At 41.2% G+C, this 27,080-nt stretch overlaps 1 protein-coding gene across 3 annotated transcripts in view; it reads left to right on the top strand.

Moving 5' to 3' along the window:
• Positions 1-27,080, top strand: part of npas3 (neuronal PAS domain protein 3) — a 185,365-nt gene that overhangs the window by 65,832 nt on the left and 92,453 nt on the right. For all 3 annotated transcript variants that reach the window (XM_028437754.1, XM_028437756.1, XM_028437755.1), the window contains one exon: positions 13,403-13,647. In XM_028437754.1, the coding sequence (XP_028293555.1) occupies positions 13,403-13,647 (245 nt within the window). The remainder of the gene's footprint in view (positions 1-13,402; positions 13,648-27,080) is intronic.

Below are 27,080 nucleotides of genomic sequence, written 5' to 3'. Positions count from 1 at the left end.
AGACAAAAGACAGATGAGCCGCCAACAGAGGAGAAAGGAAGTGAGAACTTGAAGCAGATTCCTCTCCCAGCCACTAAATACTTTTTATTCCTCTGAGTTTTCCCTCATCCTTCACCCGTTTTCAAACCTTGGCTCTTCCAGTTTGTTCACAGCTGAATGATTGAAGCGTTAACAAGTTGTTTGCAGTCCATCCACCTTAAAATCCTTTTCTTATTTCTGCTTTGGAACATTTAAAAACAAACACACACACACACACACACACACACATCAGTGAAAAGTAGACAAACTGAATTTTCAGAGAAAAGACAACTGAGATGGCTGCATGCTGCATGCTGAAGAGGTCGAAACCCATGTTTGTTGAGAGGCTGTAAAGACTTCACCACAGGTTGTGAAGACCGAGGAGGAGAGAGAGAGGAGGGACCGCTCTACTCCTCCTCCTCCTCCTCTACTTCTGTTTAATCTCCATCCCTCATTCCTCCTTTGATGCTTGCTCTCTGTTCCTCTTGTCTTTCAATTCAGCCAATCAGGTGAACGTGCTTCCAACACACACGCACAATAATTGCTTCCATGGCGATGGGAAAGGAAGGCAGAGAACAAGTGTCACTTTGGATTACGCCCCTCCTGCTGACATCGCCATGGCGATGACACCACCACTCACTGTGTGTGTGTGATATTTCTGATCTGGGACTGAGTGCCAGAACCAATAGCAAGAGAAAAAAGGCAGCACGAGAGAGAAAGAAGGCTAAAGGAGGGAATAAAAAACATATCAAAAGTAAAAAACATTGCCTGAAAAACACCCGACAAACTATAGAATGTTTGTGTGTGTGTGTGTGTGTGTGTGAGAAAAGTTTAATTTTAACTTGAACTAAGCCTGATGTCAAAATAAGCAGTTTTTAAGTCAGCTGTTGCTGTTAGCGTTAGCATTCTGCCCAAGGGCCGTCAGGAAAGAGCTTGTGTGAAAATCTGAAATTACTAAGAAGAGAAACACTTGCTGCAAATACTTCAGCTAAAGCTAGCAATTAGAATTAGCTTACTGAATGGTAGGATAGCTTTCATATTACTTGAATCAGTACCGGGTATTACTGATGGAATTTGGTCGATATCGATAAAAGTACTGAATTCGGTCCCCTTTCTCTAGCTTACTGCTAGCTTGTTTTAGTGTAAGTAAACTGTTCCTGCTTTTACTAAGCCCGTTAATGTTTGCATATTCTTTATTTTAGTGTTTTACATTGATTGGCACTTTGGTTTTTAGTCTAACATTGGTCAGAAACGTTGGTCTACAAAGCATTGCTAGCTATAAAATAAGCATATAAATGCATAATCAAATTAACAATACATTGATTTTCAAAACCACCTCTAAACTTGAGGGTTAGTTTGCTTTTAGTGAAAGGAATGTCTGATAGTCTCCTACAAACTCTGCCTTTAGTGTTAGCTTTGTTTTCTAGCATTTCACAAAGCCTGCTGTTAGCTTTAGCAGAGGACTCTGGGTACGTTTTTAACCACTTGCTCCTGCTTAGTTAGTTTTTTGGTCATATTGTTCTGGCATCCTGTCGTTTACCGAAATAAAGCTTCACCTTAGTGCAGTGAAGAACGTGAGGATGAAACTAAATGTTATCATCAGATAGATTTTAGTATCATTAGCGTGCTTACTGTGGCTGTTTTGTTGTTATTGACAGCCTGCGTGTAATTTAGCTCCCAGCATTTGTTTACGAGGGACTTTCGTTATTAATTCTTGTTTCTATTCATCTTTAGTAATTAATAGTGTCCGCTCATATCCATAAAAATCCCATTACCAGTCCATAACGTTCATTAGCATATTCGTCGTAGGCGCCGTGCTAATTGTTGGCAATATTGAAAGTGTGTGAGGAGATAACGGCCGTCATCAAATTAACGACTAAATGTCTGAAAGCTAAAAGGACATCATGAATATTCAGTGAGTGTATAAAGTACGATAAAAGTTTCAAACACACGCACACCCTAACCAACACTCAAAAAAAGCACAAAAAATAAATCACATAGTACGCCAGGAGTGAATACCATATACATATAGAAATATAGATATTTTAATTCAAACATATATATACACACATTTTTTTTTTTTTTAATAATACACTCAAATTTAAACATATGTAAATGATTATTGCAACAAGTAAATTTTTTTGACAATCAAAAAATGAAAAAACAACCCAGCCATATGTAGCTGAGACTGAAGAAATCAGTATTTGTTCCTCCATGCCTAAAGAGGGCGCTCTAAAGGTCTGTTCCTTCTTTTCATTCACATTGACTTCCTCGCGTCTGTTTCTTGATTGACTGATGTTTCCCTCCTCCTCCGCCCTGTGCGCGGCAGGGTGGAACAGCTCAATATTAGCTCGGAAATTAGCAACAGCGCCTCATTATTGGGACACACACTCTCATGTCTTCATCTCCTCCGATAAACGTCTCCATCACTTGTTTCATCCTCCTTTAACCTCCAGACTGGAAACTCCCCGAGGCTGCTGAACGACACCTGCCACATCTACAAACCTGGGTCTTTCCCTCGGATGTCAAACAAAATAACAGTGCTCTGTGATTGGTCAGAAATTCTCTGTCGGTGTGGTGTGTGGTTTCTGTCCTATTGCCTTTAGGCCAATACTGTGTGAACAGTGTGATCTGACTCACAGTCAACAAAACCACTCAAAGTAGTGCTATCAATAGATTAAAAATACTGTGATTAATCAATTACGCTCTGTGATTAATTCATCAAATGTCTTTTTTAATCTCACCTTAAAATTACTGATAAATGCCATCACCATGAGGTACTTTCATTTAAATGTTTCGATCTGCCATTATTGTGGCAGATCGAAACATTTATGTATAACAAAGTGGCTTTATAAAGTCATTTATTGTTTGTTTTGAACAGACATGAATCATTTCCATTCCTCTGTATGTGAGCATCAGGGGAATATTGATGTGTACTTCAGTCAATCTACAAATATTAGAAAATGCAAATGAAATAAAACATCAGGTCCATATGAAGTGCTATAAGTTAGCACATCATAAACAGTATGAACACTTTTCTGATCAATACAATTATTGGACACCAAACATGTTGCTTTTTTATCTCGTTCAGATAATATATAACAAATAAAACAGATACATCAATCACAGTGCTGTAAATTAGCACATCAAAAATCACATTGTTCATCACTAAATAAAGTACTGTAATAACATCAAGCAATCGATTCTAGTAGTAGTGGCCCCGCCCACATCTTCTACCACTGATAGTGGTGGACTGTCCTCTACAATCATTTATCCACTGACTTTGTTAATTTTTCACTCATGGATTTATTCATTTTGGCTCTGAACCCTGTCATCTTGTCCAGTGTAAACTGACTACTCGGTCTAGTGTAGCCTCTGAAGTACCGCCGTCAGTACTAGCTGCTACATAGTTAGCATTGAGGTGCTAGCTGCTACATAGTTAGCATTGAGGTGGGAGAGCGCCGCTGATCCACAAACTCTTTCTTGTACAGTTTGCACACAACTGGGCTTTAGCTTTCTATCCGGTTTTTTTTTTTTTAACTAAAATGAACGCCCACAAAGACTTCCCCTCAGGTTCTACCATTGTACTCGGTGCGTCAGTATTATGGGTATATACTGTATGTTTGAGGTGCAAAAAAACCAAGCGTAAAGTAATTTTTTCCTGTAATTAATAAATTGCAATTAACGCGTTAAAGTGACCTTTGATCACACTGAGGTGGTGTTTGGGTTTAACTGGACAAGTAGCGCTCTTGTTAGTGGTATTGTTTGACTGGTGAACATGTTCTGTTGTGACTTGTTTATGACACATTAAATTATCGCATCACTTGATGTTACAGTTCAACTGGTGATCATTTTATCCCAAGATTGGTTTATGATACAGCTAGTGCTTGTACCAGTTAGTGTTCAGGCTGGGATTGTGATCACGTTATCTTGGGCCTGTATTAAGAAGCTGGATTTCCTCTTACCGCGCTATCTTCCGGGATTTGTTCGGTGTGTGCTGTACTACGACACTGGATAACTTCTTACTGTTTTAAATCACCATGGTAATTTAGGATGAACGCCTAACCTGGTCTGGAGTAGGTTTTGGTTTGGCTTGGATCTGTGCGTATGAAAGACCTGCCTCTTGATATGACAGCTGACAGGAGAGATAATATTTAGGCATCAATGCAATCCTTTCATTTACCCAATGACATCCTATAAAAAACGTATAGATTTTTATCTGATAGACTGACCTACATCAGACCGATACATTTATTCATTCATTCAATACAAATATTGTCCACCTTATGATGTAGGCTGAGAGTAGTTAAGTGAATCTGATCAGTGTCTTTTTCTCCCATGAATATTGTATAATCTCACTAGTTTAAGTATTAACAGTCTCCAATTCTTGCATTCCTTCATTCCTGCTTATACTGCAACAACAGTGTTGTTTTTGGTCTGAATTATGGATTTAAATTCTTCATATTCTTAAAGAATTATTCCTCATTTGTGAATCAAGTCTGCACAGTTTCTTTGTTTGTGATTGGTCTGACCCTGCAGTCTCCACCCCTTCTACTGGAGCATACCAGGCTCAGAGCACCTGTCTCAGGTGAACGTGTTTATTTCCACTTCATAGTACAGATGCTTTCTGACGGAGAATGTTTGGTTTCGGTAAAGCCCGCCAACGGATATACTTATCCAGCTTTTTAGTAAAGGCCCCTTGAGACTTCTGACACAAATAACATTTGAACTTGTCACTGCTGTGGCTCAACAAGCAGTGGTCATGTTATGTTGTGTCTTGTTTACGACACATTTTGCACCCATACTATGCCGTGTTCTCTGTTATCTTGTGACGGATTCTAAGGACAGATAAGTAATAACTGCAAATCAATGAATAGCTTGTGCAGGTGTTTCTTGTTGCGATTGTGCTGCTCGTGATTAGTGAAAGGGTCTTTGTGGCATTTTTATCCACTGACTTCGACACATCATAGTTTTTCTTATGTTGAAAAAAAATTAAATAAATGGTTTATGTATTGCTTTTTTGAGGAAAAATATAGAGGTATGAATATTGGTTCATATCACCCAGGCCTAATGTAACCATAGCAGTAATGTTTTATCTTGTAAGTGATATGATTGTCCAAACTGTGTGAAATTAGGGGTTCAAAAGACTGCTTAAAGTAGGATTTTACCAACAGTGTGGTACCTCAAAAACAAATGGAAATCACTAGACTGATATGCTGCCTTGTTAGGTAGCAAGTGTTTCTAATGCCACACCACTTTAGTTAAACAAAGTAAAAAGACTGTGTGAATGAAAGATCATGTTTGATGTTAATTGTACTTGGAACTGGTTTGATCATTTCTTACTTCCTTTTTTTTTTTATTTGAAAATTACCCTGACTTACAGTAAAATATCTTTTATCCCTTTTTTGCATTAAGGGTGATGGTTTTAAGTAGGTGAATTGGTTTGTTTTATTGGTAAAAAACTTTTAAATGGTCTAAATGACACAAGTAATAAAATTGTGATTTAGTTTCTTGTGGTTACCTCTATGCAATATTTGTTCATATTAGGGCTGTGTTGTTAGTTGATGTGTTTTTAACTGGCAGCATTAGTTTGTGATCTTTGAATATGAGGCTGAAATGTGCACAAACAAAGTAAACTTGTCTGTTGTTTGCTGTGTGTGTGTGTTGAATTATATTTTCATACGGAGGTGTGTTTACTTAGGTAGGCTTGTGAATGTATATGAGGTAGCCTTGTGTTTACCACAGAATGTTGTGAAGCAGGTATATGTGCGCACACGCGGGTGTTGCAGTAGAAATTAAACTGGTAACCGGCATGGGAAAGCCTTAATCTCAGAGCACTCTCGTCGAAAAGTTGAGCAACCCGATAGCACCTGCAAAAGAAAAAGTCTGCAGCCGCCTCTGGTGCCGACACTGTGAAGATAAGAAACTGTGCCACTGGATTTGATGCAGATTTTTTTTCAGCACGCACACGTGTCACATAATGGATGGGTGCCTCGCCCTCCGATTGAGCAGCGACTTAAACCCGACCTTCCCAGCATGCTCTCTGTCATACAGGCACACACTGAAACACACACTTTCTCCTCCTTTTGGCTGACAGGCTCTTTAAAGAGCCATCGACCCACCTCGCTGAACTTTACCACACACACACACACACACACACACACACACACACACACACACACACACACACACACACACACGTACTTTCTGCTGCAGTGATAAGCTCCTTAAAACACCATCAAGGCGCCCGTCTGAACTTTACGACACGGTTTCATTTCGTGTTTATGTGACCCAAAACAATCACACACACACACACACACACACACACACACACACACACACACACACACACACACACACACACACACACACACAGATTACAGCAAGTGTTGCATATACCTACCCAGCCGCAACGTGATAAATATGTCCGTTTGAGTCAAGGTCAAACACACCTCTCTGTGTACACGCACACAGACGCACACACTATCAACCAGTAATATTTCTGCTCTGGTGTATTTTTAATCTTGTAAGGACATTGTTGGTTCTCTTTCATAACATTAGTTTCGATGTCTCACTATGAGATATACGCCTCCACTTCATATCTCAGAAGTCCAATCTCCTTATGCCAGTCCTGATTGGCTGGTGAAATGTATTCATCCGCAACAGGTAGCCCCACCTACTCTAAGTAGAGTGGGCCGAGAATACACCGCCATTCAAAAACCTCTTCTCACTGCCGCTGATACTCCTGTCTTCGGCTCGGCCGTGGTGTGGCTTCACTCAACGCCACACCAGTTGATGGCTCAGTGATGACACCGACCTCGCCACCCCACGCGGTCGCCAGGCGCTGGGTGTCGGCCCTCCGTTAGTTCATTGGCTAGCAGCCATGTGCCAGCACTAGCTAACCTCGTCTTCCTGCCTGCACACCAGCACAGAGAAGAGAAGATGGAGGGAAAGGCCCCACACACCAGGGGGTCTGGAGGCTCGGAGGTTTGCCTCTGTAGGTGTGGAAACAAAATCTCTGACCGGGACACACACCAGGTCTGCTCAGGGTGCCTCGGGCTGGAACATGCCCAGCGGGCCCTGGGCGCCCCTGGTTCCTGCCATCACTGCGCCGTCTTCACGGTGAAAAGCCTCCCTAGGTGGCTGGCATGCCAAGTCAGCCTGTCCAAACAGGGACCCTTCCTTCCCCCTCTTGGCATTGACTGCCATGGCGGAGTAGGAGACGGTGCCCTGTGGGGATCCTGCGGTAGGACTCATTTCCAGCTGGGGTACCCAGTCCGACATTGCCTTTATCCCTCCACCCGGAGAGGACATTTTTGACTTGGAATGTGGGGACGACGATGACGTTACCTCTGAATTCCTTATTTCAGAAGACAAAGAGGAGGACGACATCTTTGTCACCCCAGCTCGGGCCGCAAAACCCGAGCTCTCTTCGCTTCCACGAAGAGGGCTGAAGGGACCACACCAGCTTTTCCTCTCCCCGGTTCGGACATGCTGGATGTCTGCAGATGCGTCACTGCCTGTCTGCCCATTCGCTGAAGCAGCTGCTCCCCGTCTTTTTGGAGCTGCTGGACGAGGTGGAAGGACCGGCTGTTCAGCAACAGGAGCTTGGTACTGGGCACTTCATCCCCAGACTGTGAGGCTATGGAGAGCCTTGGCCTGCTCCATATGCCCCTAGTGGAATCGCTGGTCACTGCACACCTGCTACCCCAGCCGTCTGTTGTGTCCCCCAGAAACCCAGCCTGACCGCCAAGTCTGACCGCTTGCAGTCAGCGCTAATGGCGCGCTCCTACAAGGCTGCGGCACTCTCGGCCAGAGCACTTTTGCCAAGCCAATAGCGCTCAGCGGCGTGATCTGTCAGCTGTGGGACTCTCACAACCTTTGATTTCCACCATACAGATTGCTCGGGCGTCCTCCACTAAGTCTTTGTACGACTGTAAGTGGAGGATGTTTGAGGACTGGTGTCACTGGGCGGGACACACCCCCTTTCAGTGTTCTGTGGGAGTGATTTTGTCATTCCTGCTGGAGCTTATTGACAAACGAAGGGCTTTTTCTATGGTGAAAGTGTATCTGGCAGCTATTGTTGCCTGTTATGTGGGCTTCGGGGATAAAACTGTGAGTTAGCATCCGCTGGTCATTCGTTTTATGAAAGGAGCACCCAGACTCCTCCCTGTGTCCAGGGGGCTGGTGCCGCGGTGGGATTTGGCTGTGGCTCTGGAGGGACTTAAATGTCCTCCTTTTGAACCGATGGAACTTGAAACTTGAAGTTTTGGTCCCTGAAGGCAGTGTTGCTACTGGCTTTAGCGTCAGCTAAGCGTGTCAGGGACATCCATCCATGTCAGTGCACTCATCGTGCCCTCAGTACTTTCCGGGCGATGTGAGAATGGTGCTGAAGCCCAACCCGGCTTTTGTGCCAAAGGTGTTGTGCTTGAGTTTTTCTGTTGACCTCACGACCTTCTCTGCCTCACAGGATGAACAGCGGCCTCATTTGCTGTGAGCGCTTACGTGGATATGACAAGGAGCTTCAGGAGGAGCGATCAGCTCTTTGTCTCCTGGGATCCACCCCGTAAAAAGGAGCCTGTAACTAAGCAACGTCTGTCACACTAGATGGTGGAGGCGATTGTTTTGGCTTATACGAGTCAGGCGCCTATTGGCTCGCAGTTTAGCCACATCCTGGGCCTTGTTCAGGTTAGTGTCTGTTCAGGATATTTGAGCGGCGGCGAATTGGTCCTCGCCCCTCACTTTTGTCTGGTTTTACCGGCTGGATGTTTTCCCTTTGTTTGTGGCACAGGCGGTTCTCCTGACCTGATCGGAACAGTGCTTGCCCTGTGGGCTGGTGTATTGCGTGATAAGCTTGTCTGCAATACGGGACCTACCATATCCCATATATTGATATTAATGTTATGAATGAGAACTATAGGATATTTACATAACCCCAGTTCTCTGAGTAATATGAGTCAGATGTCTACCAGACAGCCCTTCTTGCTGAATGAGTGAGAAGAGGTTTGCGTACTTGAATGGCGCTGAATTCTTTGCCCACTTTACTTATAGTAGGTAGGACTACCTGCCACGGATGAATGCATTTCACCAGCCAACCAGGATTGGCATAATAAGATTGGGCTTTTGAGATATGACACGGAGGCATATATCCCATAGTGAGATGCACACAGTATTTGCTCATTTAACTGCTTTCTAAATGTATTAATGCAATGTTTGACCTCTTCTAAGGTTTATTTTAGCATTTTGACTTCATTTTTGTTATTTGTCCATTTTATCGCAATTTAAACCATATTTTGGCTGCTTTAATGGTTTTCTAGATATATTTTTTCTGTGTTTGGACAACTTTAGTAGCATGTTGACTGTGTAAGAGGCATTTCTTTGATACTCGGGCTGTTTTGGTGCTGTTGGATTTTTATTTTACTGCAACATTAAAAAGTTCATAACCATCCATCATGAGGAACAGTTAAACTGAAAGTGATGCTTTGACTCGATAGAGACGCTCCTCCTCTCCCCCTCTCAGCGCTCCATCCATTGCTCCCGATAAACAAACGACAAACAGCAGGAAAATGATGCTTCTCGCCAGATGACGGCCATTATTCATCCGCCGCTCCTCCTCCTCCTCCTCCGTCACTGTGTTTGTCCACTATCGCTCCATCTCCCCCTCCCCCAACCTTCATCCTCCATCTGAAATTAATCACCTGTCGTCTCCTGTGCGAGTGCGTGTGCGTGTGTGTGTGTGCGTGGAGCCCACAGAGGTTTTTAGCAGCTGATTTATTGCAGAGTTAATTTGCGGCGGCGTGCGATGATGATGGGGGGAAAGCGCGGCCGTGGCTGTTGTTGTGGAAGAAGAGAGAGCAGGAGCTGTGATCTAAGGTGATAGAGTGATGGAGAGGAAAAAAGATGAAGAAGAACCGAGCGTACCCAGCTGTGATGAGCGGTTGGATTGGGTTCCTGTGTGGATAATCCCAGTCTTGTGTAATAACAAACATTACCACGAGTGCTTGGGCTAAGATTATGGTCAGACGTTCATGTACTTGAGCCATTTCTTCCGGTGGCTGTAGTTTACTGCAGTGTCTGCTTCTTACATTTTTACACACATATCTGAACTTTCCTCTCATTCATGTTCAATAAACGGCCTCCTTAATGTCTGTAACCCTACAAGGGAAATGAGATTGCACTGTGAGTAAGGAAAGTAAACGCTGTAGGAGCTGCCTTGCCAGGTTGGGTGTAGAGTGCATGTGTATGAGAGATTAAAGCACCAATAGAAGTAACTCAGGACAGAAGAAACTGCCATTGCTCACTTGTAGTCTAAGTGTTGATACCTCTATGTTTGTGAGAGCTCCTGAGCTAACGTCAGTGAGTTCTGTTGAAATTATGCTACTGGCTCAGTGTTTCTCAATTTTTTTCTGTTGCGCCCCCCTCTAGGAAGACGAAAATAATTTGCGCCCCCCCACTCTCCGCGTGACTACGAATAGTATCATTTGTCTATATAATTGTTATAAGTACACCTCTGCAACATTGTGTCCTTATCATTCAAGAAAACAAAAAAAGAAATAGAGATCCACTTACATCAAAGAATAACTTTAACATGATTTTTTAGTCTGTAACAGAAAAGATTTAAAGTGCATCAATTTGCCTGAAATTAAAAGAAAATTAAATCCCTATTTAAACTATAAACATTTTCATAATCAGTTTTGATTTCCAAGTACAGTTTAAAAACAATACAAGGAATTTATCTTGGTGGATGGTGCGAAGAACAAAAACACTATAATAACAATAACAATAATAAAAATAATAATAATAATAATAAATATAAATGATGCGTATATACACATGTACAAGTGCTGCAGGTAATTTTGACTGACTTTAACCATTTGATACTGAAAAATTAAATTAAATAAACTCAATAAATAATAATAATAATAATGCATTCAAATTAACCAGCATAACAGATCGCTCAGTGTAAAAATGCTCACACCATAGCAGAGGAGCTGATACTGCCTGCAACCTTAAACATGAAGCAAGTGCTGCAAAAATACAACTCGATGAAGCAACTGACAGCAACACAGACTGTTTATTTATTGCTAATGTATGTTTTTGTACCTTATATCATATGATACTAACAGTGCTCGCTAGTTTACTGAAGTAGATGAGATGATTGTTGGCAATATTCAAAAAGTTTTCACTGAAAAAGCTCAAGGGTCTTATCAGTGTGATTACTGCGGTCAAGCCAGCCGACACAGTTTTTTGCTGAACGTGATTATAGAAACTTTACGGTAATAGCTTCTCAAAATTGATTTCCAAAATAAAAGCCCTTATTATCACACACTTATTTCACTTCTGAGTAATAGTGGACGTACATCACCTCATATTGCCACCCAGGAAGTTTCAAGTCATTCCGGTGTGTAGTTTCAAATTAAAAGCCTGTCAAAGTGTCAAATATGGGACAGAATACATATGATTTTGGATTAAATTTAAAAGGAAAGGCCCTGTTATCAAAGAATAATTCTACTTCAGAGTTATAGTACACGATCCCATGGTGTGACCCAATAAGTTTCAAGACATTCTGATGTGTAGTTTCCAAATAAAAGCCCTCCAAAGATTCCAAGATGGTACTAATTGAATAAGATTTTGGATTCAGTTTAAAAGGAAACACCCTGTTATCAAAGAATAATTCAATTTCAGGGTTATAGTACACGACCCCATTGTGTAACCTAATAAGTTTTAAGACAGGGAGGCAGGTTCAATGTCTCCAGAGCGGACGCGTTACCCTCGTCTTGAGGGCAAAGAGAATATACTGTATATTGGGTGTCGCGGACTGAAAAGTTTGGGAACCCCTGCTCTATGGTCTCTAATAGAGCACACACTGACACACATGAGAGCGCCACTGCCCCCTTCAGAAGTGGAAGTGCAATTACACTTTACTGTAGTACAGAAAAAAAAGCATGTTCCCCAGGGTCACGGCGCGCCCCACTATTATAATTGAGATTATAATTTGGGGTACATAATTTCAGGAAAGCCGATTCATATCGTCTCCTATAAATACTGTACCTGAGAAAGCCCTGCACTAACATTAGCATTTGATCTGTAGGGATGGTGGAAGGTTTGTGAACCTTTCTTTGGTTCGTTGGTTCATATCATTTTGTATGTAAGGCCATATATATATATATATATATACAGTATATGGCTTCACCAACATCTTACCAGGGACTAACTACACCTAGCAATCAGCCTCTGCCCTACAACTACCAAATCCATCACATTAATAAAACATTCTCTAATATCTAACAATATTTAAGATTTGAGGCGTATTGGGAAAATAAAAGGTCTGTAGTTTAATTTACATTATTATAGTGAAATGTTTATTGAACAAGGAGAAAAACAACATCAAAAGCAGTGGTTTTTACCTATATAAATATTATATTTTTTACATTATGTAATAATAACAATACTTATGTAATGAAATGTATCTAATATTGTATTATATTATAGTATGTAAATACCATAATACTATATATTACATATAATAGATAGATAATAGTATCTAATCGATAGCACATATATATCTTTCATTACATGATTTATCAGTTAAAATAGTACGTTTGTATTAAATTGTAGAACTGTCAGCCATTGTCAGCCATTGTCAGTGACGTATCAGTGGATTTGGTTACAGTTACACAGAAACACACTGTTTTTGATGCTATTTTCCCATAATATAAATTAAATTATACATTATAATGATGTAAATAAAGCCACTAGACACTTGGATGTGATAGTGGTCCTGTTTATTTCCATGGACAGAGATTTGCTACAAACCGAACTGTGTCCCATCTCCCTATTCGTATCTATGAGTTATGTTTATAATAATGGTTGTGTTTGGGATTGGTGCTTGATATTCTGATCACTGCTCCTACGAAGTGACAGGTCGTATCACTGAGGTGTATAAACAGCTCCCAGTTGGAATTGTGTTCACTGGGACCGTGTACAGTTTATTAGGTATAACTTTCTGATACCAGTTGAGAGCGCCTCCTCACACAAACAACACATCACAGTTTACTCCTAATGAGTCGACTGGAACCATTTCATAAGAGTTATGGCTTACTGCTAAATCACACATTTTTGATCCAAAGCTTTGGTTCATTTTATTATTTTATTATTTACTTTTTTAATTTATCGATTTATTGATCTTTATCATTTATAGATTTGCTCCTTGTTTGAAAATTGGGATTTTTTTCTTACTAAATTAGGTCTCTTTTTTTTCTGATCCATGTTTATTGCATCAGATAAAAACGTCCCTGTAAAATCTGAGAGACAAGCTCTTCGCAAACACGGTTGTCCATCTATCGATCATCTTACCTTTTGTTCTTTCTTGACGTCCCTCCAGGCTGCAGGCTCTGAGGAAGGAGAAGTCGAGGGACGCAGCGAGGTCGCGGCGTGGGAAGGAGAATTTTGAGTTTTACGAGCTGGCCAAGATGTTGCCGCTGCCGGGCGCCATCACCAGCCAACTGGACAAGGCCTCCATCATTCGACTCACCATTAGCTATCTGAAGATGAGGGACTTCGCCAACCAAGGAGACCCACCGTGGAACCTTCGCATGGAAGGCCCGCCACCCAACACCTCGGTCAAAGGTAGATGAGGTTCATTTGTTGCGTGTTGGTCTTTCCCCCAACAGTGATGTGTGGTTGTGTGTCTGCGCTAACCTTGTAGCTTTCACATACTTTCCAAACCAGACAGGGTCATCTTCTATCACAATAAGACCACAGACATGTGACTGTGTCTTATCCCACAGTCACATGACCAACATTCACGTCAGCATTCATTAGAATGACCAATCAGTCATTTTTTGTATTTTGGTTGTTAGTTGTGTGTTTTTGTTGTCGTTTGTGTGTTAGTTTTGGGAGCTGCATGTGCTGCTCATGCCTGTTATAAACCTAATGATGCGTTGGGATGGCCACTGTATTAACACTGGCGAACCTTGAACACACATTACAACACATAAACTCAATTTCTAGTCCAGGGGCTTCATTTATAAAACTGTGCCTAGGTATGAACACTTCAGCTGGAGTGTGCTAAAAACCAGGAAGTGCATACGCAAAAAAACTGTAAGACTTATAAACGAGGGCGCACGCTCGTCCCACGCCTGTTTCTGTTTTAAATCACAATCAACTCGAAAGTTGTCGCACGTGAGGAAACACCTTACTTCGCCCATACGGTGTCCATAAAACGTTCGGTGAACGCCCTTATTGAATATTCACTAATCGAATTTCACAGTGGACCGAGGGGGAAAACGAGCAAATAAAACAAATTTCACTCAATGCGAGGTGGAGAATTTAATTGTTGAGGTGGACACACGCAGGAGAGTGTAAGTTGGTGACACAGTGCGCATTACGAATATTAGAAAGGCAGATCGCGTTGCCTCAGAGCGTCACACTGTGACTGAGGGGAAAAATAAATGGTCAGCGGGTATTTACGAGTGAAGCCAATCGATCAGCAGTTTTGCGCAATGATCATGTGATTTTAATTACAATTTATTATTATTCATATGAAACTGTACTTGTAGGTATGTGCACGCCACTCACTCCCTGGGACATCAGTATCATTTTTTCCTCCTTAGTTTTTGCAAAAATAGCCAAATATATGATATGTATTGTGAAATGTGCGATGTTCTGTTATTTCACACAAATGTATCTATTTCACAGAGCAGTCTTTAATTTCATCCTTCTCCTGTTGGGGGCGGAGTTTCCCGTTTCTCATGATTTTGTACGTACTGCAGGGTCAGAGCTGCCATGGAGGTGCGCACATTATCTCGCCAGTTTTTTTTGAATAAGTTATAAACTTTGCTTATAATTGGCATTTGCTTTCTTTTGTACGTGCGCTGCATTTATAAATGAAGGCCCTGGTTTTGCTTAGATTACTCTAAATCTGTCTAAATCCATTGTTTTTGCTGCTTTAACGGTGTGGCTCCATCTCCATGTCCTTCGCTGATGTCACCTGGCCTGCTACTAGCAGCGCTGGCAGCCCTAATAGCGTTATTTGTTGTGGCCACTAGCAGTGTGTGCCACTGAGAGATGTTTCTTTAGAGTAGAATAACTTACGTATGAAGATGACAAACTTTTTAACATAAAGTACATTCGACATGAATTCTTTTTTTCTTTTACAGCAAGCAGGTTAAAGTAGTGCTTGTACCTCCACGCTGTAAATGCCAGTTTTAAATCAACAGACTGCTCCATTCACATCTAGTCCTCTCTCTCCTGTGACACACTGAGCTTGGTAGCAACGCCCACTTAGCTGAAATCTGGCACCGATTGGCTTCTACCTTTAGCCAATCATCGTTACTTGTGTAACTGCAGCTTCTGTCTCATCGTGGCTGAGAGTGAACTGCTGGGTCAGGTAACAGCTTATCAGTGCATAAATCCACACACCACATTTCACTGTCGGTAACGGTAACGGCGTTGTAACGATGGGGAGAGTAATTAATTAGATTACTCAATTACCGAAAGGGTAGTGCTGTTATACTTAAACGCTGTTATTCCCAATACTGATTATGATCCACTATAATTCACTGCAATCCACTTTGATCCACTATAATCTACTGCAAGTCCACTAGGACTCTGGGATCCACTGTAATCCTCTGTGATTCTCTGAAATCTTCAGTGTAAATGAGGACAGGAAGTGTAACATGTGGCTGACTTCCATGCACTGCTTTAACTCAACGGGTTTAACACGCTGCCACTGTCTGCATAGACAGGAAGTAATGCTTCCTTTGTGCTGCAATCAAAGTCATAGTAATGTAGAGACATCACAAGAAGGGAGAAACACCTCTCAAAGCGTCTTATGCGGAGGAGATGGAGCAGCTAAGGGAAGATCTGCTTGCCCGATCTCCCCAGTCTGATCAATGAATGGTCTTAATGCAGCTCCATGTCTCTTTTTCTGTCCTGGATGTTCTTCTGGGTTTCAGCTGGACTCTCGTGCAGCTTTCTCAGTACTTTCTGCTGCAGCTAAATCTGCATCATGACTTTTATGATGGTTCATGGAGCAGAGAATACAGATACACTGCTGATCAGCGCAGCAGAACATCTTCATCAGATCATGACGAGAGTAGATGTTCTCATGGAGATCTGGGACAGATCCACCAGTTAGTGCCTCTTTGAATTAAGTGACTTCATGTTGAGGTGTTTTTCACATTAAGAAGCCACACAGTTAAAAAAAAAAGACCAGAAGGCTTTCAATTTCCTCTTTGTGCAGAAATTACAGGACACATCTTTAGCTGGGATCTCCAGCCGCTTTTTGAAGTGTGTTCTTCTTCAGTTATTCCACTAACTCTGCCAACATGGTGCTTTTCAACTGGACAGGCCTCAGTGTGAACGTCTCTCTGCACTGAGGACGGTTGTAGATGTTTCTCTGCTTATCTCTATCCCAGTGTTTGCTGATACATGTCCTACAGTAGCTGTCTCCACAGTGATTGGCCACTTGCTCCTTCAGGAAGTCCTTGACAGATAGGACAGGTGAAACGTTCTCACTGCAGCTGTTAGTGCCACTCCATAACCCACTCCATCAGCAGAGAAACTTCCTGGTTACACCCATGCACACATTCACTGTTGCTCTGGGAAGGGAGAACTTGTTCTGAGAGGTCAGGGTGATGGGAAGTACGGAGTGCTTCTGTGTCCATAAAGTGAAATGTTTTGACTCGTCCTCAGAGTTTATGGGGAAGTGTTTGAAGGATTGAAGCTCACAAACTGTTTAAGACTGTCTTTATGGCTGGAGAATCAACATAAAACATCCCAAAACACACAAAAACAGCTGCACTGACATGAGCTAGCCACAGGGGGTGATGTTCGCCTTTTTTTTTTTTTTTTTTTTTTTTAAACCTTTATTACCACCATTGACAATACAGTAGTCCCTTGCTGTATCGCATTTCACCTTTCGCGGCCTCGGTGTTTCGCGGATTTTTTGAACACTGCAATTTTGGATGCATTTTTTTTCTGAGTCCTGATTGGCTAATACTGCATTCACCCACCAGCGACACATCCAACTGGGTGAGTTTCACTGCCTGCTGAAACGAGGAGCAGCGCTCCTTTTTCTTCTCTCACAAACATAAACCACCACCAGTGAAAAAAGCTCTGTGATTTGCGGCTAATGCTATCCTAGCTCAGTGCTACAGAGAGAAGCTTTACCTACTACCACCTCCTCGCTGATTCTCCTCCACGCCACATCCTTCCTAGTCCGGTCCCGGTTATAAAGGCCGTGTCATACAGCTCCAGGTGGTCACACACAGCTTCTACTCCATGGTTGAATGGGTGAACAGACCGGTGTCCATGTTGACGTGACGTCATTGTCAACAAAGACTGATGGCGTTTGGCATCACTAGCAGCGTGACTCTGAAGCCCTGTAAGTTTGAAAACAGGGTTATGTTTTAAAATCTACCAAGATTGGACTTTGAAAGTGTTTAAACAAGGGATAAATGTTAATTCCTGTCTGAAAAAAGTGTATAAAGTGTGTGGTGAGGGGTTTTACAGCCTTAAAACATGTATAATAATTGTAAAAAATAAAGCTGACTACTTTGCAGATTTTGCCTATTGCGGGTTATTTTTAGAACGTAACTCCCGCGATAAACGAGGGACTACTGTATACTTTAACACTTAACCACTAAAATATATCATCAGGAACAAATATAGATGAGCGTTGAACTCTGAAGCTGAGTTTTGGCAAAAACCTTACTATATGACACACATTCATTACACAAGGTCACGATTATTCTATATCGTTCTGTGTAGAATGAAAAGCAAAAAGCAGCCTCACAAGGTTGCGACACAAACTACACTGATGGCTTCATGGGTTCACATGTTTTTCAGAGTAGATTCCGTCTGTTTGTGTCATATGGATGTTATTGCTTGAAAGCTGTCGCTGTCAGCCCAGCTCTTGTATTTAGATTTCACTACATTCCTTCAGACAAACCTTTGCTCCTTAATGAAGGTGAACGTGCACACAGAGGCAGGGAGAGAGGGAGGGGCAGCTCGCTCCTGCACTAAGTGATTCTCAGCAAAGGGAGCATTAGGCTCTGATGGATGTGTGTACACAGCCCTCGTGTGTGTGTGTGTGTGTGTGTGTGTGTGTGTGTATGTGTGTGTGTGTGTGTGTGTGTGTGTGTGTGTGTGTGTGTGTGTGTGTGTGTGTGTGTGTGTGTGTGTGTGCGTGTTTGTCTGTGAACACATTGTTGCTATGACGGTAAATGCACGACCCACACACATGCGCACACAGATTTCCGATAAGATAATGTTTTTCCTCAGCCTGATTTTAATGCCTCTTGTGAGGACACTGTCAGGTTTAAAGAACATTTGAGGACCACAATGTAACACACTGATAGTTCAGGTTTAGCTGGAATATGAAACCAAAGGATATAAATAATTTTCTAGTTTATGACTTATTTTAACTTGGCACGCTTAATGCCCTGTAAAGCGCTTTGAGTGACCAAAAAAAGGCACAATATGAATCTAATGCATTATTGTTATTATTATTATTAACAGGCTTTTTTCAGGAATTTGTGATTGATGCGTACTGTTTTGGTGTATACACACACACACAAACACACACACACGGGTAGTGTAGACATTTATGTTGTGTTCATTAAAATGCATGCAGGCTCTTCAAAGTGTTCACAACAATGATGCCATCTGCTGTTGTGTAGCGAGAGCACACACACACACACACACAGACCCACACACACACACACACACACACGCACACACACACGTCATGTCCTGGCAAACTTGCACACACACAACACACAAGACACACGTGCACACCACCACACACTAACGAGTTACACAAATACACACGAGACGCAAAGTAACACACAGTTGTGTAGTTGCAGGTCCTCTGCTTCCTATTGACCGACGCTAATGAACGAGTGTCCCACACTATCTTGGTGTGTGCGTGTTTGTCTTTGTGTGTGTGCCTGTGTTTGTGTGAGTTTTGTATGTGTACAATAACCCATGAAATAACAACGTATTTGATATGCAGCTGTTTGACTCAAATGATGAAAAATGTCCCATCCACGTCTTTTAGAGCATTTTCTGACTGGCTATTAAGCAATTGTTTCATATTACTTCCAAATACCCTAATTTTTACCTCCGCCAAGCACGAAGCGCAGAAGCAATAAGGTTGTGTTTTACCCTCTGTTTATCTGTCATTGATTCTGTCAGTCTGTTAGCAGGATAACTTGAAAAGTTATTAATGGATTTGAATGAAATTTTTTGGAAAATTGATAAATGGGACAAGGAACAGGTAATTACATTTTGGTGATGATCTGGCTATCAAAATAAAATATATAGATGTATACAGTGTATTTATATATATATATATATATTTGTTTTTTATTTATATATATCCCATTCATTTTCCCATCCACACTGTGGAACTTCTTGTTGATGTTGTCATTGATGATGTCATTGGTGCTCTCAGTCAACAGCTCAATGTTGACAGGTAGTCAGGGTAACACAGCTCCAATGCTGACAGGTAGCCATGGTATTCCTGAGTTTGCTATGTTACCGTGACCGGAGCGTGTTAACTGAGCTTGAGCTGCTTGGTGGAGGTCTGCGCTCTCCGAGTGCTTTTCTAGTTATTTGTTTTGTTTTTGTTCTCGACATTTTATGCATTTTTGTTGTCATTTTGTGTGTCCTTGTAATATTTCTATTCCTATTTTGTATTATCTTCTCATTTTTAAGTCATTTTTAAATGTCTTTTTGAAGCTGTTACGTGGGCCAAGGAGGTCATGGTTTTTGTCTAACAGTCTAACTGAAAAGCTAAAAGACAGATTTTGATTACATTTTATGGAAATATCTGAAATGGGATAAGGAACAAGTGATTAGATTTTGGGGATGGTCTTGATCAATATCCCAAATCTAACAATTAGGTGACTCAATGCAATATGAGGGACTGCTATAGTATATAGTAGAGGACTGCGCTTTGTGAGCACTTACTGGTTTGTTTTTTATGTTTGTAAGCAGGATTTAGTCAAAAGTACAGAACTATAGACCTTACTCCATTAAAATTTTGGAGGAGATCCTGACCAATATACTGGTTGTGGATCAGTTTCGTAGATCCCTATCTCTCATCGTTGGAGAAATTTAAAAATATCACATCTCATTGATCTTTATCAAATTTTACTCAGTTATGTCGGGTTGGGTTCTCCATTACCCCACTAAGTTAAATCTGGATTAGATCTGGATTGTGCATTTTATCGCAATTTTTTAGAACAGTGACCTACTATATCATTATTTATGGGGATATAAATCTCTTCCAAGTTTTTAAAGTGAATGATCATGGTACCATAATCAGAATCACTGATCCAGATAACTGACAATATCTGGCAAAGAGGAGATTCGGCTCTTAGAGGTGGTCTGTGCTTTTGTTTTTTTGTTTGTGTCGTTCTTTGTATTTAATGCATTTTTGTGTTTTTGTGTTCTCATTTTGTTTATTTTAGGTGGTATTTTGCATATTTGTGTTGTCATTTTGTATGTTTTTTGGAGTTATTTTGTGTTTTATAGTGTTTCTAACTTCCTGAATCACAATATTTGGAGGATTTGTTTTAATTCGACTGAGGGCCGTTTGTTGTGGTCCATGTGTCTGCTCTATATTATGAAGTTGATTCTACGGGTAGTTTTTTCACACTGACCCCCCCCCTCCCCTCCACACACACACGCACACACACACACATTGTTGACCTTTGCTGTAATTGACCTATCAGCTGCTTTTCTGCACTTTGCTGTTGTGAGGGTTTGACTCACTGTCAGAGAGTCTCCACATCTGCTGCAGGACGCCACACAAACAACCCTGACCTTTGGAGCATCCTGACATGCAGACTGTGTGTGTATGTGTGTGCACGAGTGGGTGTGTGTGTGTTAATGTGTGAGTTTATGCGAGGTCGCTTACAGTATTTGTGGGTCCGTCCGGTAGTGTGTGAGGCTCTGTATCTGACAGGCTGTTGCCTCCGTGTGTGTGTGTGTGTGTGTGACCCGCGCTGACACCTGGTTATTCATTATGCATGCAGGAGCACCAGACACCGAAATGCCACACTTCATGTGATGCTCTAAGTCAGAGATGCACACGCGCGTACACAAACGCACGCACATTCCTGCAGTTTTGCACTCTTGGTTACGTGCACAGTTTGTGTTTCCCGCACATACCCGTCCATACAGTCTCTGCAGGGTTGGTGATAGGAAGGTTTTTGGGCCGTCTGTCACCCCGACAGCACACCTCACTGCTGTCTGACTCCATCAGTCATTCCTGTCTGTTTTGACTCAAAGAAATGGGTTTGCCACATGTTGTGTGTGGGACTTTTGAAGCAGGTGGACGCTCCGAGAGCCACGCCTGTCGTGTGTCACTGACATCTCTGTGGACAGTGTGCCTACATCAGAGCCTTTTTATTTGAGTGTGTGATCGCATCCACTTAGCGTTACACACAGCCGCAGCGCTTTGTATAAATCAGCCTCCCGCTCAGAGCGACGGAGGAGAGGCAGAGTGGAGACAGTCAATTAGAGCAGTGGAGACGGACTCTGCCTGTGATCTGTCTCCTCTCTTTGTAGAGGCTGACGTTTTTATGATGCGGCCTGCTGCCGAGGCTAATGGCTTCTTCCATTATACTGAGGGGACATGGTGACCCCGACACCCTGGTAAACGCCACGCTCTCCTCCAGCCCGGCTCTCTCACTCACAGCAGCCCTGGAACAGGCTCGCCTTGGAAATGTCTGTCTCCTCCCGATCTTTTCAGTCGCTGTGTCTGTTCCACTTCTCCCACTGAGACATAAAATACAGACAGATGTGGTGTTCACACTGGCAGCACACCCCACTGCGGTCAGACCTCCCTAACATTCTAATCGTGATCAAATGTTTTAGCTGTTTATCAGCGTTTTTAACTCTTTTTTACAATATTGTAGCTGCTTTAGCCGCTTTTCAAATTAAAAATGTGCTACATTTTTGCTATTTTTATCATATTGTAACCCGATTTGAAATGTTTTGGCTTATTTACCTGTGATTTAACTTCATTTTAAGCTAATTTATTAACATTTTACTTTATGCAGCATTTTAAGTCTATGTAATATTTTGATGGTTTTAGGTGATTTTACGTCTACTCTCCTGCTGCATATTTTAGCAGTTTTAATCTGGTAAATTTGTATTTGTGATGTGAACTGTTTTCAAGGGTAAAGTGTTTTGGCAGTCTCTAGCAGCGTTGTACGTTAATTTGACTAAGAGATTGTACACTGTAAAAAAAAAGTGCTGATATTGAAGTAAAACTTACTTTTTGCAGCAGTTTAAGTTTATTTAAATTTGGTATGTTGATGCCTTCGAGCAGAGCTTCACCTGTTTTTTTTTTTTTTTTTTTTTTTTTACAGCCTGGCAGTTTTAATTGGCTTTTAAAATGCATCTTTGTCAAGTTTTGACTTTTAAAAATGTTTGTCTACTTTTTTTTACAGCATTTTATCTGAATATATAATTCTTCTGTCCATTTCAGCATTATTATAAAGTCTATTTTTTTGCCATTTTCAGCATATGTATTAGAATTGTCCTTTTTTTTCCCAGCACTCTATTAACTTCAAGCTTATTCAATCAGCATGCATTTAATTTTAGTCATAATTTAGTCAAATCCGTGGCTCAGGAGGAAACATTTGGCTCCTAGTAATTTTACACTCTAAAGCAGTGGTTCTCAACCTTTGCAGCCCGCGACCCCTAACAGAAAGGTGCCAGAAACCGGGGACCCCCACTGTACCTGAAGGTGGTTGAAACATGAACATAGAAGAACAGTTCTGTGTAGACAGAGCCATCTATAAGGGGGAATAAATGGGAGCCCATCCATTAATTCAGCAAAAATGATGGTTCATTGTTCTATGAATCTGTGATAACCACATTTATTTATTTATCTGAAATTTTTTCCACTGTTATCCAGGAACTTTATTATTTGCGCCATAGCATATAGTCATCTTAAAGAGGTAAATCATTATTTTAAGCAGAAATACTGGAATAACGCTGGAAAAAGTGTTGAACTAGGATTTTAAAAAAACACAGAAATTGGGTAAAAGTTGCAAATTAGAGTGGCCAAAAATGGATGTAAAAAGGGTTTCAAGTTTCAGTATTGGCATTTAGTTTTAACTGGAAAATTCTTGGCATGACAAATCTTGAATGTTGATTAAATTGGCAAAAATAAGCATGAAATCTGGTGAAAAGAGGTTAAAAGTGACAATAATGTGTCAACATGTGTGACATTTGGTGGGAAAAGTGGTGGAAAGGGTTTGAAAGTGCAAAAAAATGCATTGAAATTTTATTGGGAATGTCAGAAATTGAAGTAATGTAGCAAAAATGCATTAATAGGAGCAAAATTATGGCAAGAAAAAGTGAAGAAAATAGTTTCAAATATGGCAAGTTGGTGTTGTTGCAGAAAAAGGTTAAAAATAATCCAAATTTGGCTGAAATTTTTTGAAAAACTATTCTTAGTTTCTTGAAGGCATCACCCTTGCCAGTGTGTCGCGATCCCAAATGGGGTCCTGACCCCAAGGTTGAGAACCACTGCTCTAAAGAACAAAGTGTAATTTTATTAACGTGTTTGTGAATGCTTTGGTGGTTGTTTGTTGCGTCTCGATGGAAGATGTGGCTCATCCTCACGGTTTGGGTTTGATGGTTTCTAGTTTTCCTGTTTGTCCCAACCGTTCCCAGTCTGTGACATCACTAGTATTAATCACAGGGAGGCTCCCGTGAAGGACACCGGGTCCTCACTAACCCACTTATCCATCCTAATGCACTCCTCTCTCTAATCTGTTTATCCCGCACTCCGTCCACCCGCACACCGACGGGACGTCATCGCGGCCCTCGGCAGTCAATCAGCCGCTCTGATGTTTGACGGCGAGTTAGAGCCGACAGGAAAAGCCCATGTTGAACAAAGTAAAGCGTTTCCAATCAGGTGTAATTGACTTGTCGCAGCCGGCGGTGATGAATGTGGGTAATTAGTCAAACAGCCACGATCCGTCCCCGAGGCCGCATTCCCTTCAGAGCTCGTTATTTTTTTCCCACGCACGGGGAACGACATGGTCTGAATGCACAGAAATCAGCATTAATATCAGATCACGTCAGGGCCCCCAAAACCAACACACCTGTAAGGACAAGAAAACACTCAGACACAAAACAACATCAAAAATACACAAAAAAACTCCAAAACTGTGTGTTATTTCCTGTAGTGATGCTCAGATGGGTCTTTATTGTAAATGCTGACATGAATGTTGATTACGTGACCCCCGGATCAGTCACGTCTGTGGTCAGGGTGACCCTTCTGTTACAAAGCCTCACTTCTGTTTACTAATCAATGATGTCAATGTGACTAATAATCTCACTGTAATAATCTAGGGCTAGAATAAATGATACTTGTAGTATTTGATTAATCCATCCATTCATCCATTTTCTCACCCACTTGCTCCGTTTTTCAGGGTCCAGCTTTCATTGGGCGGGGCGTCAGTCCCTCCCCAGGGCTTCCGTTAATATATCCATTGTTTTTGTCTCGTGGAAGTCTGTAAACAGGGTTAGGCATAATAAGTATTAACTTCAGCCTAAACCCCTTCGGTCGTGCTGTACATGAAGTAATGGAAATGTTTTGTTTAATGTTTAATGGAATGAAATGACCGAATAAAAACTACTACCGGTACTACTGCAACTACTAAACGATTGATCATATGATAGAATTCACAAGTTTTGCCATTTTAAAAGCTTAAGATATTGTTCCATATCTAACAGCTTTACAAAACAATCCTCTTCAGCTCTTTTTTCACACAAAACAAATATATTGAGGTAAAACAAAAGACAGGGCACCAATGGCCGTGCTGCCAATCCTTGTGTTCTCTAGCAAAACATTTTTTTTGTCAGTTTTGTCCTGTTTTATTGGTAGTTTTAGCAATGTTTTAAATCTATTTTTGTAAAAAAAAAAAAAAAAAAAAATGAGCTGCGTGTTGAACATATTGAATTGCATTGGCTGCTTTAGCATGACTTTAAGTCCACTTTAGCTCATTTCTGGCAGCATTTCACCTCCGCGACCAGCAATATTTTAATTCTTTGTTATAGTTAAACCCTGTTTTAGTATAATTTTAAGTAATTTATTACCATTTTATGTCAGATTTAGCAGTAGTTTATGTTTATAGTTGGTATTTTTTGCAGTTAACAAGTTTTAACGCACTTTAATGAAATCTTTTTGCAGGATTCACTTTTTAATGCATTTATGCTCATTTGGCCATAACTATTTTACTTTGAACAGATTTTTTTCTTACATTTCTGCTGCTTTAGCAAGATCTTTAAAATATCTTGTTTCACTTTTTATAAATCTAAACCTTTTAGAACCTTTGTTTTTTGGGACCGTTTGACTCTATTTTGGTTTGTGCTAATCTAAGGACTCTTTGAATTTCTTGTTTGGGCGTTTGCAATACTGTAACACCATTAAAACTGTGTCTTTACAAGGTTTTTTAGATTTATTAAGATTTTAACTTTGATTAGTCATATTTTATATGGGGCGGTTTTGGGGAATATTTGACTATTTCTAATTGTTTTGGTTGTTCGCATTGTAGCCATGTCCTCACTGATTTGGAGCATTTACCTCCTGATTTTGAAATCGTTTTTCTCTTTAAGCAGTAATATGTATATTCTGTAATATCATAAAGACAGTTTATTTCAACACTTTTGGCTCATTTGGAGCGTGTGTGTGTGTGTGTGTGTGTGTGTGTGTGTGTGTGTGTGTGTGTGTGTGTGTGTGTGTGTGTGTGTGTAAACCTGCTGTGGTGCCACCCGCGGGTGTCAGGGATGATGATGAAAATGTGCCCACTTTGTTTGGAAAAGAAGACAAAAGTCTGAGAGGAGTAGTGAACTCAGAGTGTCAGTTTCTATGTCTGTCTTCATGTTGCATCATTTAGAAATATTCTCCCTGACACACACACACGCACAGAAAGAAACACACACGCGCACACACACACATTTAAAAACATTTGCAGGCTTTCAGACTAATGACATCACTGTGAGTGTGTGTGTGTGTGTGTGTGTGTGTGTGTGTGTGTGTGTGTGTGTGTGTGTGTGTGTGTGCGTGTGTGCGTGTGTGTGTGTGTGTGTGTGTGTGTGTGTGTCTGATGTTATTAAATGATATCAACATCAGGGCAAATGTTTGATCACAAATCTGAAATCTTTGTTTCACACGCAGTTATCACCACTCTCAATCTGTGTGTGTGTGTGTGTGTGTGTGTGTGTGGTGTGTGTGTGTGTGTGTGTGTGTGTGTGTGTGTGTGTGTGTGTGTGTGTGTGTGTGTGTGTGTGTGTGTGTGTGTGTGTGTGTGTGTGTGTGTGTGTGTGTGTGTGTGTGTGATAAGTGATCTAGTTATTTGATACAGTAGAACTGTGATGCGTGATTCTCATCCCTGTGCTACAGCACAGACAAACACTCACATTAACACAAAGACACAACATAACAACAATAACATACAAAGAGAGCAGAGGCACTCTCCTGCTGTTGAGTACTGACTAGTTTGCAGTTGATGACAGAGTGAAACAGGGCTTAGTCTCTGTGTGATGTTGCAGTAGAACAGGTTGTTATGTTAACTGGTGACTGAGTGCTACCTGCTTGTGCTCTGCATTCGCCCCAACACTTTCTCGTCCATGTAGTCACTCGTTGGCCGACTCTGCGGTATTTGTCGGATCATTGTTTCGACCTTCTCTGTGATGTCATTCTCCCCAGGAAGCCGGCCAACTCTGAAAAAACTCTGGCACCGCTCGTCCTTTGTTCCCACGTCGGAGTCATGTTCTTTTTCTTCTGAGCCGACTGTTTCTCCAACCAACTAGAAAATCCTTGCTTTGGGGCTCAAACGTAACACTGTCATTAATCGTCATTCAGACAAAGTTACTTTCTCATTGTTGCCCTGATTTCCAACTGTCACCCATAGGCGACCACACCACTTTCTTTTTAAGATTTTACTCTTTTTCCCTACAGTTTTACTTGTTAGCACATTTCTTCACTTTTTTTCTTGTGTTTTTCATATATTCACTTTATC

The sequence above is a fragment of the Gouania willdenowi genome, chromosome 22 (assembly GCF_900634775.1).
Source record: "Gouania willdenowi chromosome 22, fGouWil2.1, whole genome shotgun sequence".
Classification (NCBI taxonomy): domain Eukaryota; kingdom Metazoa; phylum Chordata; class Actinopteri; order Blenniiformes; family Gobiesocidae; genus Gouania; species Gouania willdenowi.
Note: the sequence above shows the minus strand (reverse complement) of the source record. Positions and strands in the feature narration are given on the sequence as shown.